General features: G+C 44.2%; 1 protein-coding gene across 1 annotated transcript in view; it reads right to left on the bottom strand.

Annotated features, from left to right (window-relative positions):
• Slc23a2 (solute carrier family 23 member 2) overlaps positions 1 to 20,510 on the bottom strand; it is a 108,101-nt gene that overhangs the window by 48,863 nt on the left and 38,728 nt on the right. Inside the window, exon 2 of the mRNA XM_090352036.1 lies at positions 1,775 to 2,045. Coding sequence (XP_090208162.1) covers positions 1,775 to 1,882 — 108 coding nt within the window. The 5' untranslated portion in view covers positions 1,883 to 2,045. The remainder of the gene's footprint in view (positions 1 to 1,774; positions 2,046 to 20,510) is intronic.

The raw sequence follows: 20,510 nt of genomic DNA, 5'->3' as shown, positions 1-20,510 counted from the left end.
TTTGCCCAGGCTGTCCTTAAACCATAATAATCCTCCTGACCTCTGCCTCCCAAGGAGCTAAGTTTATAAGTATGAGCCACTAGCTTCAAGCCAGTAACTTAATTCTTAAACTACCTTCCCAACAGAGACATAAAAAAGATTATTTCGCCAGGCACTGGTAGCACTCACTTGTAATCTTAAGCTATTCAGGAAGCTAAAATATGTCTTGGTTTTGAAGGAGGGAAAAAAGTCTCCCCCTCCCCTCAAGGAATTGGCAAAAAGCCAGAACTGGAGGTGTGGCTCCAGTGGTAGAGTATCCACCTTAAGGGAAAAAGCCAAGTGTATAGGCCCTGCCTTTAAGCTTCAGCAGCAGCACAAAATGAAAAGACCGCTGGGAGCAGTGGCTTCACCCATAATCCTAACTACTCAGGAGGCTGAAATTTGAGGATCTTGGTTCAAAACCAGCCCAGGAACTAAAAAAATCCATGAGACTTTGTTTCCAATTAGTCACCAGAAAACTGGAAGTGGTGCTGTGGCTCAAAGAGGTAGGGCAATAGCCTTGAGCTAAAGAGCTCAGGGACAGAGCTCAAGCCCCATGACTGACCAAAAATGAAACAAAACAAACAAAAACACCATTTCCTCTGGTATCTAAGTCTCTGCTACAATTAAAGTGTGTGTGTGCGTGTGCATGTACGTGTGCATGTGTGTGTGTGTGTTAGTCCAGGGGCTTGAACTCAGGGCCTGAGCACTGTGCCTGAGCTTCTTTCTCCCAAGGCTAGCACTCTACCATTTGATCTATAGCGCTAGGGTATCAAGATTAATGTTCCCCTAGCCAATATTCCAAGCACCTTCAATGGAACATAAATTCTCCCACTTGCCTTCAATACAACTGAAATTTCCAAATTTAACTGCCAGGAAAAAGAAGTCAAGGTGGGTACAATACAACACATCTGAAACCACTCCCAAGAGTCTGTGGATCTCAGATTATGACACTCTAGAAGATGGCGCTTATAGCTTTAAGGACATGCTACTAGCCACCTTGATGCTGGCTGACCCAACAAGGCCTCTAACCCTGTTTCCACTGCCTCCAGACCCCCACTGACACTTGTAAGAGGAACTGGGGGTAAAGGGTCAAAGTATCTCAGTTTGCATGTATGAAATCAAATAATGAAACCTGTTTATACTTATATTTGCCAGGAAGAAACAAATCCCCGAACTGCCTTTTAAGCATTGCCATCATGAACCACATTTCCAATATTGAAAGAAAAAAATACCTTGAGGGAAGATCTCTCTAACTTTATACACATCAAGTCACAAACTTGCATCTGGGAATAAGTATTACTACCGAATATAATGTATGAATCTAATTAGTCTTATCTAACCAATCGTACTTATTCAAATAAAACTACCCTGGATGCTGCTATTTCAGTCCCAAGCACGGACCCTGGGTTGAAAATAACATCTTCACCCGTTTTCCACTGCAATATGGATAGAGGTTGGATTACATTTCATAAGAGTACATTTTTGGAGAGAAAACTGAAGTCTTCAGTTTCCTCCAGTGAGCACTGGAACAGTTTTTTAAAACATGGATAACAATGTGTCTCCCTCCAGGAGTCAATCCCAGCAGGTGATTGCAGTCTAAGATCCCAGCCAACTCAGGAGACGCAACCCAAAGTCAACACAAGGTACTCAATCCTCAATGCCTTAACTTTCCCTGAAGACACAAGTGTTAAAGCCCATGTGGAACTACTTTAGAGTGGTCTGCGAACACAAGAAGGGAAGGAGGTACTATTACCGGAAGAGTGAAGAAACTGGGGTGCTTTGCATCATCTTCGTATTTGCCTTCCGTGGAACTCCCAGCCTCCATTGACTTGGATGTGGTGTTCTTACCAATACCCATCATCAAGAGAAGCCGAGCACTCCTGCTCGGCTGCTGGTCTTCTTGAGTAGCTGCAGTCAAGGTTTAGTCGAGCAGGGAGTCTAAGAGTTCAGTCGACTCTTCTCGCACCTGGCACACCCAATTCTTAGATGAAGTTGAGATGTATGAGTGCCATATCTCTTAGCACCTGCAAGAAAGAGTGCATGCAAATCACCTCAAAGCACACAAACAACAGGACACATAAAGCCATCCAGGTCTCTGCACTAAAAGAATGACAGAGTAAAAGTTATACACAGAGACCCCAAATATCTCCTCAGCTCTTTTTATTTCTTTTCTTTTGTTTTTCTTTTTTGCTGGTCCTGAGGGTAAACTCTGGGCCTGAGTGCTATCCCTGAGCTCCTTTTGTTCAAGATTAACAATCTTCCATTTGAGCCACAATACCACTTTTGACTTTTTGTGTGTGTGTGAAATTTAGTTGGAGATACAAGTTTCAGATTTTCCTGTAGGGGGTAGCATGGAACCACAATCCTCAGATCTCAGCCTCCTGAGTAGCTAAGATTGTTTAAGTGTGAGTCAATGGAATCTGACTGTCCTCAACATTTTTCAAGGACTACCCTCTTTGCTTCTGAACTGCCCCCTGGGGAGGAGGAATATTGAACTGGATTATCAGAAACATTACGATATTATAGGGGAAAAATTAGGTAAGTTCTTCCTCTGCTGTGCATTACGGGATATATCTAATAACCCACCAACGCCTAGTAGAACGTTCCTCAATGACAAATGTTCTGTATTTTCTCATCTGAGAGTTATTACTGGCCACATGTGGCTATGGAACACTTGCCAATAAGGAATTGAACTGTAATTAATTAAAATGTAGATACCTACCAGGCGCCAGTGGCTAATGCCTGTAATCCTAGCTACTCAGAAGGCTAAGACCTGAAGGATAAAGGTCAAAATTAGCTCTGGAAGAAAAGTATATGAAACGATATATATCTCCAATTACCCAGCAAGGTACTGGACTACAAGGGTGGTTCAAGTGGTAGGCATTAGCAATGAGCAAGTAGGAGACCCCAAGTTCAAGCCCTGATTCTAGTATAGATATATAGAGAGAGGGAGAGGGAGGGGGGAGAGAGAGAGCGAGAACTAGAGTAAGAGAGAACGAGCGAGAGTGTACCACTTGTGGCTAAGAGCTAACTCCCTAGACAATGTGTTATAGTCAACTTACGATGACTGGACAGAAAACAAAATAATTCTGAATTCTCTCTGTTCACCATTTCAAGCACCAAAAAGAGTAGAGGCAGATCCAATTCAGGACTAAACAGCCACACAGAATTCCAAGCAGCAAGCAGAATGAGGTGTATACAGGCTAATATGCCATAGAAGAAGAGGCCAATTCAGTATCGAATAGTAACATAAACCTTAAAAAAAAAAAAAAAAGATAACTCCCCCCCCCACACACACACACCATCAAAAAGGGAGATAAAGTAAAAACAGAAAAGAAGGGACAGGAAGTGAGGAGAGAAATAAAAACTCCTAGGCCTGGGCCAAGAGTTTTGCCTAGTATTAGAGTGATTGCCTAGCATGCACGAAGACCTGGGTTCCATTCCTCAGTACCACATACATAGAAAAGCTGGAAGTGGTGTTGTGGTTCAAGTGGTAGAGCACTAGCCTTGAAGAAAAAGCCCAAGGACAGTGCTCAGGCCCCGAGTTCAAGACCCAAGACTGGAAACAACAACAGCAACCCCACAAAACCTCCTAGACTCAAGATGGATCTGATAAGTCCAGAGACTGACAATATCCAATACTCAGCACACTATGATGGGGAAAAAGCCAAATGCAAGAAGCTTCTGGAACAATTCTGCCAAGTTTTAGTGATATAGCAGAAGATGAAAATGCAGTTTCAATGAAGTATGATGGTCTAGTGAAAGTGACCCACCCTGCATCAACAAGCATGTGAGAACCTGGCTGCAAAGCTGCAAGTCACAAAGGATCCCACAAGGGTTGGCACACATACAATAAAACATACCTAGGAGTGTCTGGAATTTTTTTTTTTAATAAAGAAAGGGATAAAGTAAGTAGGTAGAAGAGCAAAAGGCAAAGTGCACTCAGACACCATCACTCCTATGAGGGAAAAGAGCAGATCTTACCACCTAGTTTCCTATCAAGAACAAATAAATTCAACCAGGCATCAGTGTGGCTCAAGCCTATAATTCTAGCTAACTACATAGGAAAGCAGAGATCTGAGGATCACCACCCACAAGAAAATCCACAGTGGTTAATCTCCTATTAACCAACAAAAAGCCAGAAGTGGAGCTGTGGCTCAAATGATAAGAGTGTAGGCCTTGAGCAAAAAAGCTAAGGGATAGCACACTGAGGTTTAAATTCAAACTTCAATAGCAGCACACGTGCCTTCCCACCCACCCACCCTACCCAGCCCAAAAAAATCAAGAATAGTTCAACCAGTTTTCTTTGGACCTGAACATAGACTACAACACATGAAAACTTGTTAAGCTATTCATCATGGGATACATTTTTCATTCAACAAATGCTTTGAATGGGGAGAAGGGTGCCATGTAAGGAAATAAGAGAAAGTTATGTAAAATTTCACAGCTCAGAGGTCAAAAGAGTCAAAGAAGAAAACCAAAACAAACAGCTGCCAGAAGATTAAGTGGTATTACTGGAGAGACACAGAGAACTACATGCCCCTAACTGCACTTTGCAGAGGGGAACATTACAGTCTACATTCTCATTCCTATCATAGTCACATCTGCTTAAAAACAATAGTAATGCAAGGAGCTGGTAGCTCATACCTGTAATCCTAGAAGACTGAGATCAGAGGAACATGGTTCAAAGCCAGCCCAGACAGAAAAGTCTAAGAGACTCTTATCTTCAATTAATCACAACTGGGAGTGATGCTGTGGCTCAAAGTGGTAGAATACTAATCTTGAACAAAAGAGGTCAGCACCCAGCCCCATGATAGACAAAAAAAAAAAAGTCTGGGGTGATTGTGTTCTCATGGAGACAAATATGGATGTATTTTTGCCATCAGGACTGGGACAGAGCTAGCAGCACCTGGGGGGGGGGGGGCAGGGAAGGATGCTGCTCAACAGTCCTCTCCCACCACCTCATACGGCAGAGATTCTGAGCAAGGCTTCAGGAGAAGGCTGCAGAACAGAGGTGAGGGAGTGTCACAAGTGTGGAGCAAAAGAAGGAACACAGTGGCTGAGGAACAAAGGAATGTATCCTTGGAAACTGCTTTAACAAGTCCCCCCAGAAAGACTGAGAACACTGCACCCAAGCACTCAAGGCTGATTACAAACAGCAAGGCCAGAAAGCATACACCAACCTGAGATAAGAGGCTCCATCCACCGGATGAACTTTCCTTCCTTCGAGCAAATGCCAAGGTCCAGAGGCAGAAAGCAAAAGATGAAAGGAAAGGATGGGGGGGGCGGGGCAAAGGGAGTATGTGGCTCTGTGTTTGAATTCATGTCAAAGCAAAAGCCTGACATGATAGTTTATACCTTAGCTAGAAGAGATTGGGACAGTCTGGACAAAAAGTTCAACTGATACCTTTCCTTCCTCTTATCTCAACCATTAAAGCTGAGCGTTAGGGTGAACATCTGTCACCACAGCTACCTAGGAAATGTAAAGAGCAGTCCGGATTGGCTAGACATCAACATAGGATTATCAAAAATAACCAAACAAGAAGGGCTGGAGGCATGGCTTAAGTGGTAGAGTGCTGCCTATTATGCGCAAGGATTTAATTTCAACCCCCTCCCTCTCCCTCTCTCTCTCTCTCCCTCCCTCCCTCCCTCCTCAAAGTTTCTAACCCTGAGAAACCATAATCTGTGTTCAACACATAGTGCTTCCAGGCTCCTCTTTGTACTCCTTGGAGGAAAACAAAACAAAACAGAAACGTCTACTTACTACCTTGCCCTGGCCACTTGCCATAAGGAAGGAACATTAAGGGATGAAAGACCATGGTAGCAACAATGACATTAACAGTAGTTATCTAGTTGCTACATACACGAATGCCTCTCATTGTGAGTGTCATTTATCTCTGGTCAGTGACTATATTAGTACTTAATTTGCCCATTAACTCTATAATAGTGGCAAGTGAGCTTATCAGTATTTCTACCCCATTCTAGCTATTATTGAAAGCAAGGCATAAAATTGGCCTTTAAATGTTCAGCTTACAGCTGACTTACCCAACCAGACACAGGCCAGATGGCCCGTAGGTACAATCTCAGCAAGACTCGCTGTCTGTATTGCCTTCCTTGTCATTTGTGGGGGAGCTGAGGGATAGCTCTGCCTCTGGTTCCTGCAGCTGTCTGGCTAAGCACAAAAGACCTTGCTGTAGTGCAACCACCTTTAGGGGTGTATCAGACACCATGATGAAATGATCAGATAAGCACTGTTGGGAGTCGCTACAACAGAAAGAGGAGAGGTGAGGAAATGGAAGCTGCCATTTGACAGGGAGGGGGAAGTGGAGAGTTGTCATTGGAGAGGGAGGGGGAAATGAAAAGTTGCCACTGGACAGCAAGGAGAAAATGGGGATTTGTCACTGGTCAGAAAGAGAAATGTAGAGTCACCGCTGAACAAGCAGAAAGTTTCCCTTGTAAAAGAAAAGTAGATTTTATTACAGAGATTTGCTCTAAAATGCTGTGCATACAATTAGCAATACTGTTATAATACCCTTAAAACTGTGTTTAAAATGGGTAGCTCACAAGGTACCTATGGTTCATACCTATAATTCTAGCTACTCAGAAGGCTGAAATCTGAGGTTGGGGTTCAAAGCAAGTCCATGATATTCTTCTCTCCAATTAATCACCTCCTCCCTACAAAAGCTATACTGGAGCTATGGCTCAAGTGGTAGAGTACTACTCTTGAGTAAAAAGAGTTCAGGGACAAGCTGGATGTGGTGGCTCGCCCCTGTAATCCTAGCTACTCAGGAGGCTGAGATCTGAGAATCAAGCTTCAAAGCTAGCCCTGGCACAAAAGGACCTGAGATTCTTATCTCCAATTAACTTCCAGAAAACAGAAATGGGGCTTGGCTCAAGGACAGGGTAATAGCCTTGAGTTGAAGAGCTCAAGGACAATGCTCAGGCCCAGTGGTAGGTCAGTAGCCTGGAGCTGAAGAGCTCAGGGGCAGAGCTCAGGCCCAGAGTTCAAGCCCCATGAACCACAAAAAATAAGTAAACAAACAAACACATTAGCAATGGCCTGAGTATAAAAATATGTACAAATTATTCCTACTTTAACAAGTCCTTCAATTCCTTAAGAAGGAAAGGACTAGCTCTCCAGCTACCCATATTTATGCACAAATGCAGAATAAGTTTTTCATTAGAACTTTTGCAAGTAACAATGTCTCCTGTACTCAATTGTTTTCTTTTCCTTTCTCTTGTTTGCCCAGATATTTCTCTCCCATTTAGCAATCAACTAAGCACATCACCTAACATGGAAATACAATGTTATTATCCAAACAAACGTTTTAAGTCAAAGATACTCACTCCTCTTGGAGTAAATACCAAAACCTGTGTTTTTTGGAGAACCAGAACATCCTGAAAATGTATCCACATTGGCACCCACGCTGAGATCATAGCATATAACTTGGCAGTGGCTGAATGAATTCATCACCCAAGGGTACAATCTGCACTCCTCCAAATCATAGTCCCAGTTTTGTTTTTGATTTTTAGAGTAAGCTAAAACAAAGACCAATAAAATACACATTTAAAGTAGTGAGTACTGGTGGCTCACACCTGTAATCCTAGCTACTCGGGAGGCTGAGATCTGAGGATGGCAGTTCAAAACCAGCCTGGGCACAAATGTCCATGAGAGTCTTATCTCCAATTAACCACCACATATCCAGAAGTAGAACTGTGGCTAAAGTGGTAGAGCACCAGCATTGAGCGGGAGAAAAAAGCCAAGTGAAAAAGCAAGCTGCAATGCAGAAATAAAGTGAAAAAAAGAAGACAGACTAAAACACACATTTATCCCAAACAGATGGCACTTCAAAAAATATCACAAAGACAGGCCGGGTGCTATGGCCAACACCTGTAATCCTAGCTACTCAGGAAGTTGAGATCTGAAGATCATGATTCAAAGCCAGCCTAGGTACAAAAGCCTGTGAGACCCTTCTCTCCAAATAACCACCAGAAAACCGGAAGTGGAGCTCAAGTGGTTGAGTATTAGCTTTGAGCTGAAGAGCTCAGGGACAGTGCCCAGGCCCAGAGTTCAGGCCCTACAACCGGCAACACACATACACTACAGCGAAAAATCTATCATATGAGCTAAACACCTTCAGTTGTCAGAAGATACGAGGGTGAAGGAAAACAAGAATCGATGGTTTCTGTACTCAAGACTCACCTAGGAAGTTAATCTAAAATGTAGATTTCCTTCTCTCTCTCTTTTTTTTTTTTTTGGTTGGTTGTGGGCTTGAACTCAGAGCCTAAGCACTGTTACTGAGCCTCTTTGTGCTCAAGGCTAATGTTCTACCACTTGAGCCACAGCACCACTTCTAAAATGTAGATTTCTTATTACACGTATTTATAAGTAGAAGTTTAATGCTGTTCTAGTCATCTGGAAACACCTAAAGGTCCACCAACAAGCGAATGGGTAAACAAATCAAGGTGGGTCCAATCCAAAGGCATCCTAGCAGACAGTAAAAACAGGCACCTACTGGTGTGTGTGCGGCACCACAGATCCTGGGCACAGCAGTTGTTCTTAGTGAACCAAGCCAGACAGAAGACATGTTGTCAGAATTCCAAAAGACAAACCTGAAGAAGAAAACAGTGGCAACCAAGAACAGCAAAGGGACAGAACACCAAGAGGGAAAAAAGCGAACCTGGCTAGGGAGTGGTAGAAACTGGTCTGTTTGAATGTGATTCTGGGGTTCCATGCATATGATTATGTACTGACTATAGGGAAGTCCTATCTCAATAAAGTTGATTTGAGAAGGGGGGAAAAGAGCTTGAAAAATTATATAATTCCAGCAAACTTAAAATCATCCCCTCTTCAAATTCCGATTCCACAGTCTTGCATTGGGGCTTAGGACCTTAAGTTTCTTCAAATGCTGGTAGTGAGGATGCCCCTCACTGCTCCCCACCACCCCCCGGGACTGGCAAACTGGACTTGGAAGAAGGTATCTTCTCAACTTGAATGAATCTATCTAGATAGGTGGGTGTATGGCCAAGGGCAAACTAGAATGACAGCATCGAACTTCTACATGCTAGCTGGAACCCTGTTCCCTAGACCCAAACAAAGTGGGGCACTGGTGGCTCACACCTGTAATCCTAGCCTCTTGGGGGCTGAGATCTGAAGATCCTGGTTCAATGCCAGCCCAGGCTGGAAAGTCCTATGAGACTCTTATCTCCAATGAACTACTCAGAAAAAGCCAGAAGTAGAGCTGTGGCTCAATGGTAGAGTGCTAGCCTTAAGTAAAAAGCTTAGGGACAATGCCCAGGGCCTGAGTTCAAGCTCTAAGCCCTAAACATCAATATACTTTGGTGGGATTCAACTACAGGAATTTATTCTTCCTATAATAGTCAAGTACATAACGATATGTTTCTTGCCAGACACCACTGGCTCAAATGTGTAATCCTAGCTACTAAGGAGGCTGAGATGGAAGGAGGGTATCTGATACCAGCCTGGGCAAGAAAACCCATGAGCTTCTTATCTCCAATAAACTACCAAGTGGCTCAAGTGATAGAGTGCTAGCCTTCAGCAAAAGAAGCTCAGGAACAACACCCAGGTCCTGAGTTCAAGCCCTAGGACCAGCACCAAAACAAAACAAAACAAAAACTACCTCAAACAAAAGTTCCAGATTCAATGATAAATCACCTTCTGAAACCCATCTATGATTTTTTTTATTGTTCAACAAAGGCTGCTCCATTAAATTCTGATGTTAAACATTTGACCTAAATACTCTTAATCCAACTTAGACATTTTAAAAAAAGGATTCTAAGAACAAGTATCTTCAACTTACAAATAATCAAACTCCCTCAAATGAAATTGCTAAATAATTACCTAATACTTTAAAAGTCCTACTTTTGGAAGTTTACAGCCTGGTATTCCTAGCTGTAAAACTTTAAACAGCAAAGAATGAACCTGTAAGCAGTGATAATTATTAGATCTTGGGATGGCAGTTCAAAAGATGTGACTGAAAAAACACTGAATTACCCCATTGTCTTTTCCAAAATACTTCAAGAATACTTGTTCTTATTTTTTATTTTTTTATTTTTACTTTTTGCCAGTCCTGGGGCTTGAACTCAGGCCCTAAACACTGTCCTTGGGCTTTCTCAAGGCTAAATAGCTCTACCATTTGAGCCACAGCACCACTTCTGGCTTTTTCTATGTATGTGGTACAAAGGACTTGAACCCAGGTCTTCCTGCATGCTAGGCAAGCACTCTACCACCAGGCCACTACTTCTGGCTTTTTCTATGCATGTGGTACCAAGGACTTGAACGCAGGTCTTCCTGCATGCTAGGCAAGCACTCTACCACTAGGCCATGCTTCCAGCCCCTGATTCTTATTTGTAACACTGCAAAGTCACCATGCACTAGTAGATTATGAAATTAGTGGATCTTGACTAGGCTGTGTGTTTTGTGGCACTGGGGTTTGAGTTCAAGGCCTGGTACATGCTAAAGAAGCAATCCAGCATTGCACAGAAAGTTTAAAGCAATGCAATTGTTATAAATATGTGTGCGTGATGGCATAATTCCAACATATAGAAGGCTGAAAGGCAGGAGGAACAGAGTTTAAGACTCTGTCTTAGAAAAACAAAAAATAGAATAGAAATAGGGAAAGGAAAGAAAACCAGCTTCAGAGCTCTCAAAATGAGGGAAATCTAGTCCTGGGGGTTAGATTTGGTTTGTGCTGCCCCAGGATTCATTAGCTCAAGCATGGTGATGTTGAAAGACACAGTGGAGCCAAGCACCTGTGACTCACACCTGGAATTCTAGTAACACAGGAGGCTGAGATCTAAGGATCTTGGTTTGAAGCCAGTTGAGGCAGAAAAGACAATGTAACTCTTATCTCCAATAAACCACCAAGGAGGGAGACAGGGAAAGGGGGAAAGGAGGAGAGGGGGAGAGGGGGAGGGAGAAGCGATCAGAAGTAGATCTACAGCTCAAATGATAAAGGTGCTAGCCTTAGCTACTCAGGGACAGTGCCCAGGCTCTGAGTTCAAGCCCCAGGACCAGCACAAAAAATAAATTAAAAAAATAAATAAAGCAGTAAAGCCCAGTGGGAAGTCACTGGAGACACTGCCCTGGAAAGGGATTAAATAATTCTCTTGAGACCTAGACAGTTCTTGCTAGAAGTTTATTACAAAGGAATCGTACTCTAGCATCCTGTGTCATCCTGTAATTGCCCTCTCAACCATGCCCTGCCACAGTGCCCCTGCCATGATGCTACTATCTGGCAAGAGGCAAGACCTTGCTTGATCAGCCACCCAGATGAAACTAGTCCATAAAGTTTGGCCTTTCAGTCTTCTTAGACTTTTAGCCAGACATGGATATTTCATTACAGCACAGGGAAACTGATTAACATACCCAAGTTTCCAGACAAAATACTTTGGAATATGGATCAGTCAAAATAAGTCTCAAAGTCAGTCAGGTAACTGAAGCTCTGCACATAAATGCATATGCCACTTGTCTGAATTGAGTCAGGTTATTTACTGAGCTTAAACTAACAGATTCAAAGAAATAATCCACTGATATGAGCTTGTGGGGGCAAAAACAACAGCACTGGTAATGAAATAATGAAGCCCTGGCCACAGCAGTGGGCAGGAGACATATAATCACCACCACTGGATTAGTCTTCCATCACAAATTAACTAAGGACCCTTTGCGCTCCAATGAGCCATCCTATCACTCCCTGCCTTGCTTGTTGGACTTGTTCTTTTTTAGTCCTGGGGCTTGAACTTGGGGCCTGGGCACTGTTTCAGAGATTCTTTTTTGCTCAAAGCTAGTATCCTACCACTTGCCACAGTGCCATTTCTGGCTTTTCCTGCATATGTGGTACTGAGGGATTGAGCCCAGTCCTTCATACATGCTAGGCAAGTGCTCTACCACTAGGCCACATTCCCAGCCCACGGGCTTGTTCTTTTAACAGGAGCATTTCAAAAGAAGTGAATGGGCTGGGTGCAGTGGCTCACACCTGTAATCCTAGCTACTCAGGAAGCAGAAATCTGAGGATCAAGGTTCAAAGCCAGCCTGGGCACAAAAGGGCACAAAAGGACCAGGACCAGAGACTATTATCTCCAATTAACTTCTGAAAAAACAGGAAGTGGGGCTTGGCTCCAGGGTAGGGTGGAAGCCTTGAGCTGAAGAGCTCAGGGACAGCCCCATGACTCACCAAAAAAAAAAAAAAAAAGTGAAGGAAACCTAGATTTCTATAGGGAAATCCAGGTTTACTGCAAACTTTCTACCAGTAGCTGCAGGAAGGGGATCTTTTCCAGCCCATAATTCCAGGGAAATAGAAGGAAGCCCAAGGCAACATCTCTGCTCTGAAGGTAGAGGAAAGATCTCCAGTGAATGCTGCTAAACTAGTTAAGAATCATCTACAAATTGAATTCCAGGTTTTTATCAGTGGATCAGAGAACACAGAGCTGCTGCTGGGTAGACACCACAAAATTCCTAGGAACATTAAGATGAGGTGAGTGAAGAAATGCTAGCATGCAGGCTTAAAGGAATGGCTCAAGTTGTAGAATGACTGTTTAGCAAGCCAGAGGCCAGGAGTTCAAATCCCAGTAGCTCTAAAATAAAAGAAAAATGAAAAAGAAATGCTAGCTTGCTTGTTTGTTTGCTTTTTTGCTGGTCCTGGGACTTGAACTCTGAGGCTGGGCACTGTCTCTGAGCTCTTGTGCTTAAGGTTAGTGCTCTACCACTTGAGCCAAACTCTATTTTGGCTTTTTGGTGTTTCAACTGGAGACAGTTCCATGCACTTTCCCTTCCCCAGGATGGCTTGGACCCGTGCTCCTCAGATCCTAGCCTCCTGGGTAGCTGGGATTACAGACATGAGCAGTGGGCTCCCAGCAAGAGGAACATTCATGAAACTATTTTATAGTGCTTACAGCAAAAGCACTAAAGGCAGAATAGAAAGAAATGTCACAGAACAGGACTTGTCTGCAGAAAAATCCATCAGCCTACCAAAAGACTTGAGAACCAGAAGCCCTAGTCCAGCCCAGAAGAATAAATTTAGCCTCTCTGTAGTGCTGAACCCAGGGCCTCTTAATTGTTACAGGAGCTCTGCCACTTGAGCTACTTACTCCATCAGCCCACTTTGTGTTGGTTATTTTTTGAGTGGGGGGGGGATCTCACTGTATGTTCAAGCCAGGCTGGTCTGCAATCCACCTATCTGTACTTCCCGGCATTACACATACAGACCAATACTCCCAGCATTAGTTGAGATGGAGTGTCCAGAACTTTTTTTTTTTTTTTGCCCAGGCATGTCTTGGAACAGCAATTTCTCAATCTCTACCTGTCAAGCAGCTAGGGTTATACAGGGGTAAGCCACTGCTCCCAGGTCACACACACACACACACACACACACACACACGCCCCTTAGCTGATATGCACATCTGAGCCATAAGAAGTGATGGCCATGCTGTGAAAATGTGAGTCCAAGTCTCGTCTTCAAGAGATGTCCAATCTATGTACAATGTCAGTCGGAGAACTTTTGAGTTTTAACATACAAAGTCAGAGGCCAGGAGTTTGGCCTAGTGGTAGAGTGCTTGCCTAGCATGCATGAAGACCGGGGTTCAATTCCTCCTACCACATACATAGAAATGCCGGAAGTGTTGCTGTGGCTCAAGTTGTAGAGCCTTAAGAAAACCCAAGGACAGTGCTCCAGCTCTGAGCTCAAGTCCAAGGACTGGCAAAAAAAAAAAAAAAAATCATGAAGTCATCAACAACCTTCATTGTTTTCTGATCTAACAGTATATTAGATGTCCTTCTGTCCACCTTGCCTACTGTTTTGTAACAAGACCCTCTGATAGCCTGGGGATCCTGGCTACTCTGCCACAGTGTCAGATGCCACCCACAATGATTTCCCAGGTTTGAGCTCAAGAGGCTACCTCCTCCAGGAAGCATTCTTGGGTTGGCTGTCCCTCTTCCACATTTCCACAGCACACAGAGCTCTCTTGGTCCCGCTTCCCAGACAACAAATGAAGGGACGCTTTCTCCTCCTCCACGTCTCCAAAGGCCCTTTTAATATGAAGGTGACCTTGGAGGTTCAGGTAACTCCCAGGACATGGCTCTGTCCATTCTCTTGGCTCCATTCTCCCTATCTGGCACAGCCCATGACTCACATCATTTCCCAAAGCAGTCCCAAGTATACAGTGGGTGACCTCGAGCCTCTGTACCACAAGCACCAAGAGAAGCATTTCAAATAAGTGTCCACAGTCTAGCCTTGAACTCATGGACTTCCCAGCTCTGTCTCTGAATCACTCTTCTGACCACACCATTCAATGCTCTCATCCTTTCCTGGTGTCTCAAGCGCCAAAGTGACATTTCTTTCTCTCTCTTGTCTGTTCCCAATGATCCGTTCAGTTTTGCTGGACCCAGGCATTCTGGCAACCACCTGCTTCCCTCTCTTTCTCAATATCCTTTGTCTGCCCACCTACCCTGGCTGGCTCCTGGCCCTTTCCTGGAGTTAGTTACTCCTCTTCGCTGCACCCTCTTCCAAGATACTGGATGCTGTAATCCTTGCCCAGATGAACATCAGAATCAAATGCAGTAAGCTAGGTAGGAAGGGTTTTGTGATTTTCTTTTATTTTTTATGATCTATAAACAGGAACCTTTTTGATTGTATGCCTGTACTGGGGCTTGAACTGAGGGCCCGGGAACTGTCCCTGAGCATTTCTGCTCAAGTCTAGCACTCGACCACTTGAACCACAGCTCTACTTGCAGCTTTTTTAGGTAGTTAATTGGAGATCCGTGTTTCACAAACTTTCTTGCCTGGGCTAGTTTCAAACCACAATCTTCAGATCTCAGCCTCCTCAGTACTTAGAATTAAGGCATGAGCCACCACCAGTACCTGGCCTAAATAGAAACATTTTAAATATTCCATGTTTGTATATGTGGCACACTTTGTCTTTTCTTTTCCTTTATTTCCTGCAGGGGAACATTCATTTGAAGAAAGAGGGAGAAAAAAAAAGTTAAAATGCATCCACCTCTGGATTTGGTGGTAGTCACCTGTAACATTACCACTAGCTAAGGTAGAAAGATGGGGAGTTCAAGTACAGTTCAAGGGCCACATAGCAAGTCCCTATTGTAAAAAAAAAAAAAAAAAAAAAAAATACCAGCCAGGTACCAGTGGCTCATGCCTTAATACTAGCTACTCAGGAGGTTCAGATTTGAGAATCACAGTTCAAAGCCAGCCGAAGCAGAAAAGTGTAGATTTAAAAAAAAAAAAAAAAAAAAAAAAAGACAAGAAAGTTGGATGCAATGGCTCACTCCTGTAATCCTAGCTACTCAGGAGGCTGAGGGAATTGAGGTTCAAAACCAGTCTGGGCACTAAGGTCCATGAGACTCTTATCTCCAATTAACCATCAGAAAACCAAAAGTGGCGCTGTGGCTCAAGGGGTAGAGTGCTAGCCTTGAGCGAAAAAACACCCAGGGAGAGTGCACAGGCCCCGAGTTCAAGCCCCAGAACTACGAGCCCTCCCCCCCCAAAAAAAAATTCTAAAGGGCAGTGCCTAGGCCTTGAGTTCAAGCCCTAGTACTGGCACTAAATAAAATACCAGGTAAAATCAAAATTTTCACTAATGACAGACGACTATTACTTAAAACTGTATGCCACAGATGCTATGCTTTTCTCTGGCATCTGAACTTCATATCCAGAATCTTAACAGGATGAAAGAAAGTTAACATACACAGCTAGCAGAAGATATCCATGAAGTTTGTTCAATCTGTATTCCTTTTTGCTGAACATTTGGTTTTCACTGACAGACTGAAATTCTAAATGAAGGGAAAGATAAAAGCACACAGAGAGCCTTCCTTAGCAGTCCCAGAGTGGACCTGCCCAGGAATATAAAGCAAGTTATGTATTTGGAAAACATGGACTCTGTCTCTTTAATTGCTGTAGATAAGGATTTTTAGTGCTACTCTTTCACACGTACTTAATGAAGGACACTGTCTTCTCAGAGTTGCATAAATGTGACTACTCTGTTATTCAAACATAAGCATTGTCTGGCAGCACTGAGACTAGAGAATTTTCTAGTAAGTCACTGAGTGAACTTGAACTGCAGGCTCCTTACTGCCTACACAAGCATGCCCATGCACACATGCACGCACGCACACACATACGCACGCACACACATACACATACATACACACACACACACACACACACACACACACACAGAGTAGGACATGCAGCAGACCAGACACATGGCACAGGCAGCATCACCAAAGTACACACATGGTCACAGATACACACAGAGAAAGAGACAGACATGTTCAGACACAGACAGGAAACAACCCTCAACCTCAGAACTCATCCCCCAAAGCAAAGCTTTGGTACCCAGAATGGTCTTACCTTCAGACTGAAGGCTCCCACAAGTGTCCTTGAATCAGAGGCCCACCCGCCGTGTCTGTGCAGGCTGCAGTCGTTCTTTCGTGCCAGCCGTACCCCTCTGGGTGTGCACTGTGAGCCGCTTTCAGGTGCTGAGGCAATTTCAGCTTTTATAACCCACACAGACTGGCCAAAATTGTATAACTGCACCGCCTCGTCAGAAATGCTATTTGCATTACACAATAGCCACCACCTGGTTACACGCGGTTACTGCAGCCCATTCTGGACTCCAGCTCATCTGGAGTTGCTCTACTGTAGAAGCCCACATGGGATTACATTCCTCAAGCCCGAGCAAAGAAGAAATTAAAACCTGTCCTTGCAAACCCTACAGTTTAGATGAGTAAGTCCACCCATACTGCTGTCAGCTCAGCACAGAAGAACTTTATTCCCTGATAGTCTCTCCTTTCCCAATCAGACGCCCAAGGACAGTTGTTGTCAAAGTTTATCAACAATCTGAGAGTAAGAACCCTTCATTAAATAGACAAGGTGAACAGATAGCCAGGAAGGCTGGTAGTGGAGGCAAGGCCTTCGCAGTATCTGGCATGCAGGCTCAAGCTTCACAATCCCTCTGAACAGTGGAAGTGGCCATGAAGACACAAAAAAGCAAAGACAATGCCTAACACCACGAACCTGCGGCCAGACTGCCCTTCCAAGTCCTAACCTAGTCCAGGGCCCACCAGCCATAGGGGCAGCGGCCTGCTGTACCTCCTCTATACCTGGCTGTACTTCTCTGATCCAAACAGGGACCAGGGGGCTCAGAAGAGAATGAGCAGGCAAGAGGGGGTACCTACCCTGTGATACAAAGGTAAAAGAAGAACCAAGATCTCCCCAAGAAAATGCAGCTGGGGGTGTGGGGGGGGAGGGAAACGGGTACCAAGACATGTGAAAGGGTATCAATGTAATGTGAATTAATGCACCTTCTATCTGGCAAATATCATGTAACCCTTTTACTAATTACAATAAAAAAATATATATATATAATAAAAAAAAAAGAAAATGCAGCTACAGGTGCTACTCATTCATGAAAATCTTGAGGAAGTAAAGAGAGGAGACAGAAAGGCACCACGAAATTGAAGAAGATGCCATCTAAACACTGGAGAGGCAGTTTAGGGCCAAATGCAGGACCACTTACTATCACAAACCAGAGCCCCACAGGACCCCACATGACTACCCAATTCAATGGGACAACATGCCCAAGGAGTCAAGGGCTGTTGCAGGGACAGACTATCATGACTCCAGCCTCAGAGCACACACTGCAGGAGCCCAGGGAAACAACAATGAAACAGGTGCCAGTAGCTCAGGAGGCTGAGATCTGAGGAGCAAGGTTCAAAGACAGACCAAGTGGAAAAATCCATGAGACTCTTACCCTAATTAACCAGCAAAAAGCCAGGAAAAAAAAAAAAGACTGAAAGTTCAACTAAAGGAAAAGGAAAGGCAAAACAATTATTTGGCCAGGCACGGGTGGCTCATGCCTGTAATCCTACTTCAGGAAGCTGAGATCTGAGGATCGTGGTTCAAAGCCAGCCCAGGAACTAAAAAATCCATGAAACTCTTATCTCAATTAATCTCCAGAAAACTGGAAGTAGAACTGTGGCTCAAGGGGTAAGGTGGTATCCTTAAACTAAAGAGCTCAGGGACAACACCCCGGCCAAGGGGTAGGGTGGTAGCCTTGAGCTGAAGAGCTCAAGAACAACGCCCAGGCCCAGAGTTCAAGTCCCATAGAGACCAAAAAAAATATATATATTTCTAGGTAAATATCCAGAAAATAAGTACAAAGGGGAAGGAAGGGGGGACGGAAGGGAGGAAGGAAGGAAGGGAGGGAGGGAGGGAAGAGAGAGGAGGAGGGAGGAGAGGGATAAGGGGGAGGAAAGCCAGCTAGCCTAGAAAAACATATTTCAATGCCAAAAAACAGCCAAGCGTGGTAGTTCAAATACCAGCTACTTGGAAGGCAGAGGCGGGGACGCAAGTTTAAGGCCAGCTTGAACAATGGTATGAAGAACCTATCTCTCAAGATACAAAATAGAAACAAAGACAAAGGAAATAAATAGCCCAAGTAGCACTTGCCAGGCAAGCATGAGGACCTGGATTCAATCCCCAGTATGCAGACACATATAAATTCCCTATACACTTATTTCCCCACTAACTCTGGGGGGGGGGGGGGGGGGTGTGTGTGTGTGTGTGTGTGTGTGTGTGTGTGTGTGTGTGTGTGTGTGTGTGTGTGTGTGTGTGTGTGTGTGTGTGTGTGTGTGTGTGTGTGTGTGTGTGTGTGTGTGTGTGTGTGTGTACATGTACTCTACTTCTGGGATTTAAAGTCACTCTACCACTTAACTCACAATTCTACTACCATCTCTCTGGTGGTTAACTGAAATAAACAGTCTCACAGACTTTCCTGTCCAGGCTGGTTTTGAAACAAGATTATCAGATCTCAACCTCTTATTTGCTAAGATTACAGGTATGAGCCACTGGTGACTAGGTGTGGATGCCATTTTTGTGTTGACCTTTATGTTTTTTGTTTTTTTTGGCCAGTCCTGGGCTTGAGCTCAGGGCCTGAACACTGTCCTTGGACTTTCTCAAGGCTAGAACTCTACCACTTGAGCCTCAGCACCACTTCTGGCTTTTTTCTATGTATGTGGTACCAAGGAATCGAACCCGGGTCTTCATGCATGCTAGGCAAGCACTTTAACCACTAGGCCAAACTCCTGGCCCCTGACCTGTATGTTCTGAATTCCAAGTTCATCTCTCTCTTACATACTGTCTCTCTCTTTTGTGCTGGTGGTGGTGGTAGTATTGGTGATTGAACCCAACTGAACAATGTGTCTTATCCTTTCTTGTTTGTTTGCTCTTGAATAGCCTAGAACTCATTCCTCTGGCCTCTGTTTCCCGAGTAGCTGGAATTGCAGTCATGTAATACATGCCTGGCATGATCACCTCAATTCTTAGCACCTATGTATAGAAAAAAAAGCAATATAAACACAAGAGAAAAAAACTAATTCCACAAAAATATGCACTTGAAAATATCTAATTTTATTCATGAAACCTCTGATTTGCATTTTTCCACTCGGAATAAATTCTAAGTCAGGTACAGTGGCCCAAGCCTATAGTCCTACCTATCTGGGAAGCAGATATGGGCGAATCACAGTTCAAGGACATTCTAGGCAAAAAAGCTTGAGAGATTCCATCTCAATCAGTGACTGGGGGCGGGAATGGAGGGTGGGGAGTTGGGGGGAATGGGGGGAGAGGGCCTGTTGCTGGGGAGCAACAGAGAGAGCACAACTAGAAGAACCACAGTTCAAGGCAGCCCAAACGTAAAATGAGATGCTCCCTCAAAAATAACCAGTAAAAAGGGGACTGGGAGGGCTAGGAAGGTGGCTTTAGTGGTAGAGTGCTTGCCTAGCATTCATGAAGCCCTGGATTCAATTCCTCAGTTATCACATGAAGGCCAGAAGTGGCACTGTCACTCAAGGGGTAGAGCACTAACGCTGAGCACAGAGCCTAGGTCCTGAATGACAGTGACAGAACCCAGGTTCTGGATGAATTCAAGCCTCTGGACCAGCAAAAAACAAACAACAACAAAAAAAACACCGGGGGTGGGGGGGAGGGACACTAAAGTTATGGGTGAAGTAGAAGAGTGTCTACCAAGCTAGCTCCAGATTCTGACTTCAACCCTTAGCATAGGCACTGATGGAGAGGAATCCTAGCTACTCAGGAGGGTAAGATCTGTGGATCATGGCTCAATAGATAGCCTAGGCATAACAAGTACATGAAACTCTTAACTTTAACCAGCACAAAGACCAAAGCGGAAGAAGCCGGATGCGGTGGCTCATGCCTATATTCCTAGCTATTCAGGAAACTGAGATCTGAGGATCACGGTTCAAAGCCAGCCCTGGCACTAAAGTCCATGAAACCCTTATCTCCAATTAGAAAACCAGAAGTGGTGCTGTGGTTCAAGAAGTAGGGTCACAGCCTTGAGATGAAGAGCTCAGGGATAGCGCCCAGGACCAGAATTCAAGTCCCACGACCCCCCCCAAAAAATAAAAGACTGAAGTGGAGATGTGGCTCCAGTGACAGAGCACA

This window comes from Megascapheus bottae, chromosome 18, assembly GCF_031878675.1.
Source record: "Megascapheus bottae isolate mThoBot1 chromosome 18, mThoBot2.hap1, whole genome shotgun sequence".
Lineage (NCBI taxonomy): Eukaryota > Metazoa > Chordata > Mammalia > Rodentia > Geomyidae > Megascapheus > Megascapheus bottae.
Note: the sequence above shows the minus strand (reverse complement) of the source record. Positions and strands in the feature narration are given on the sequence as shown.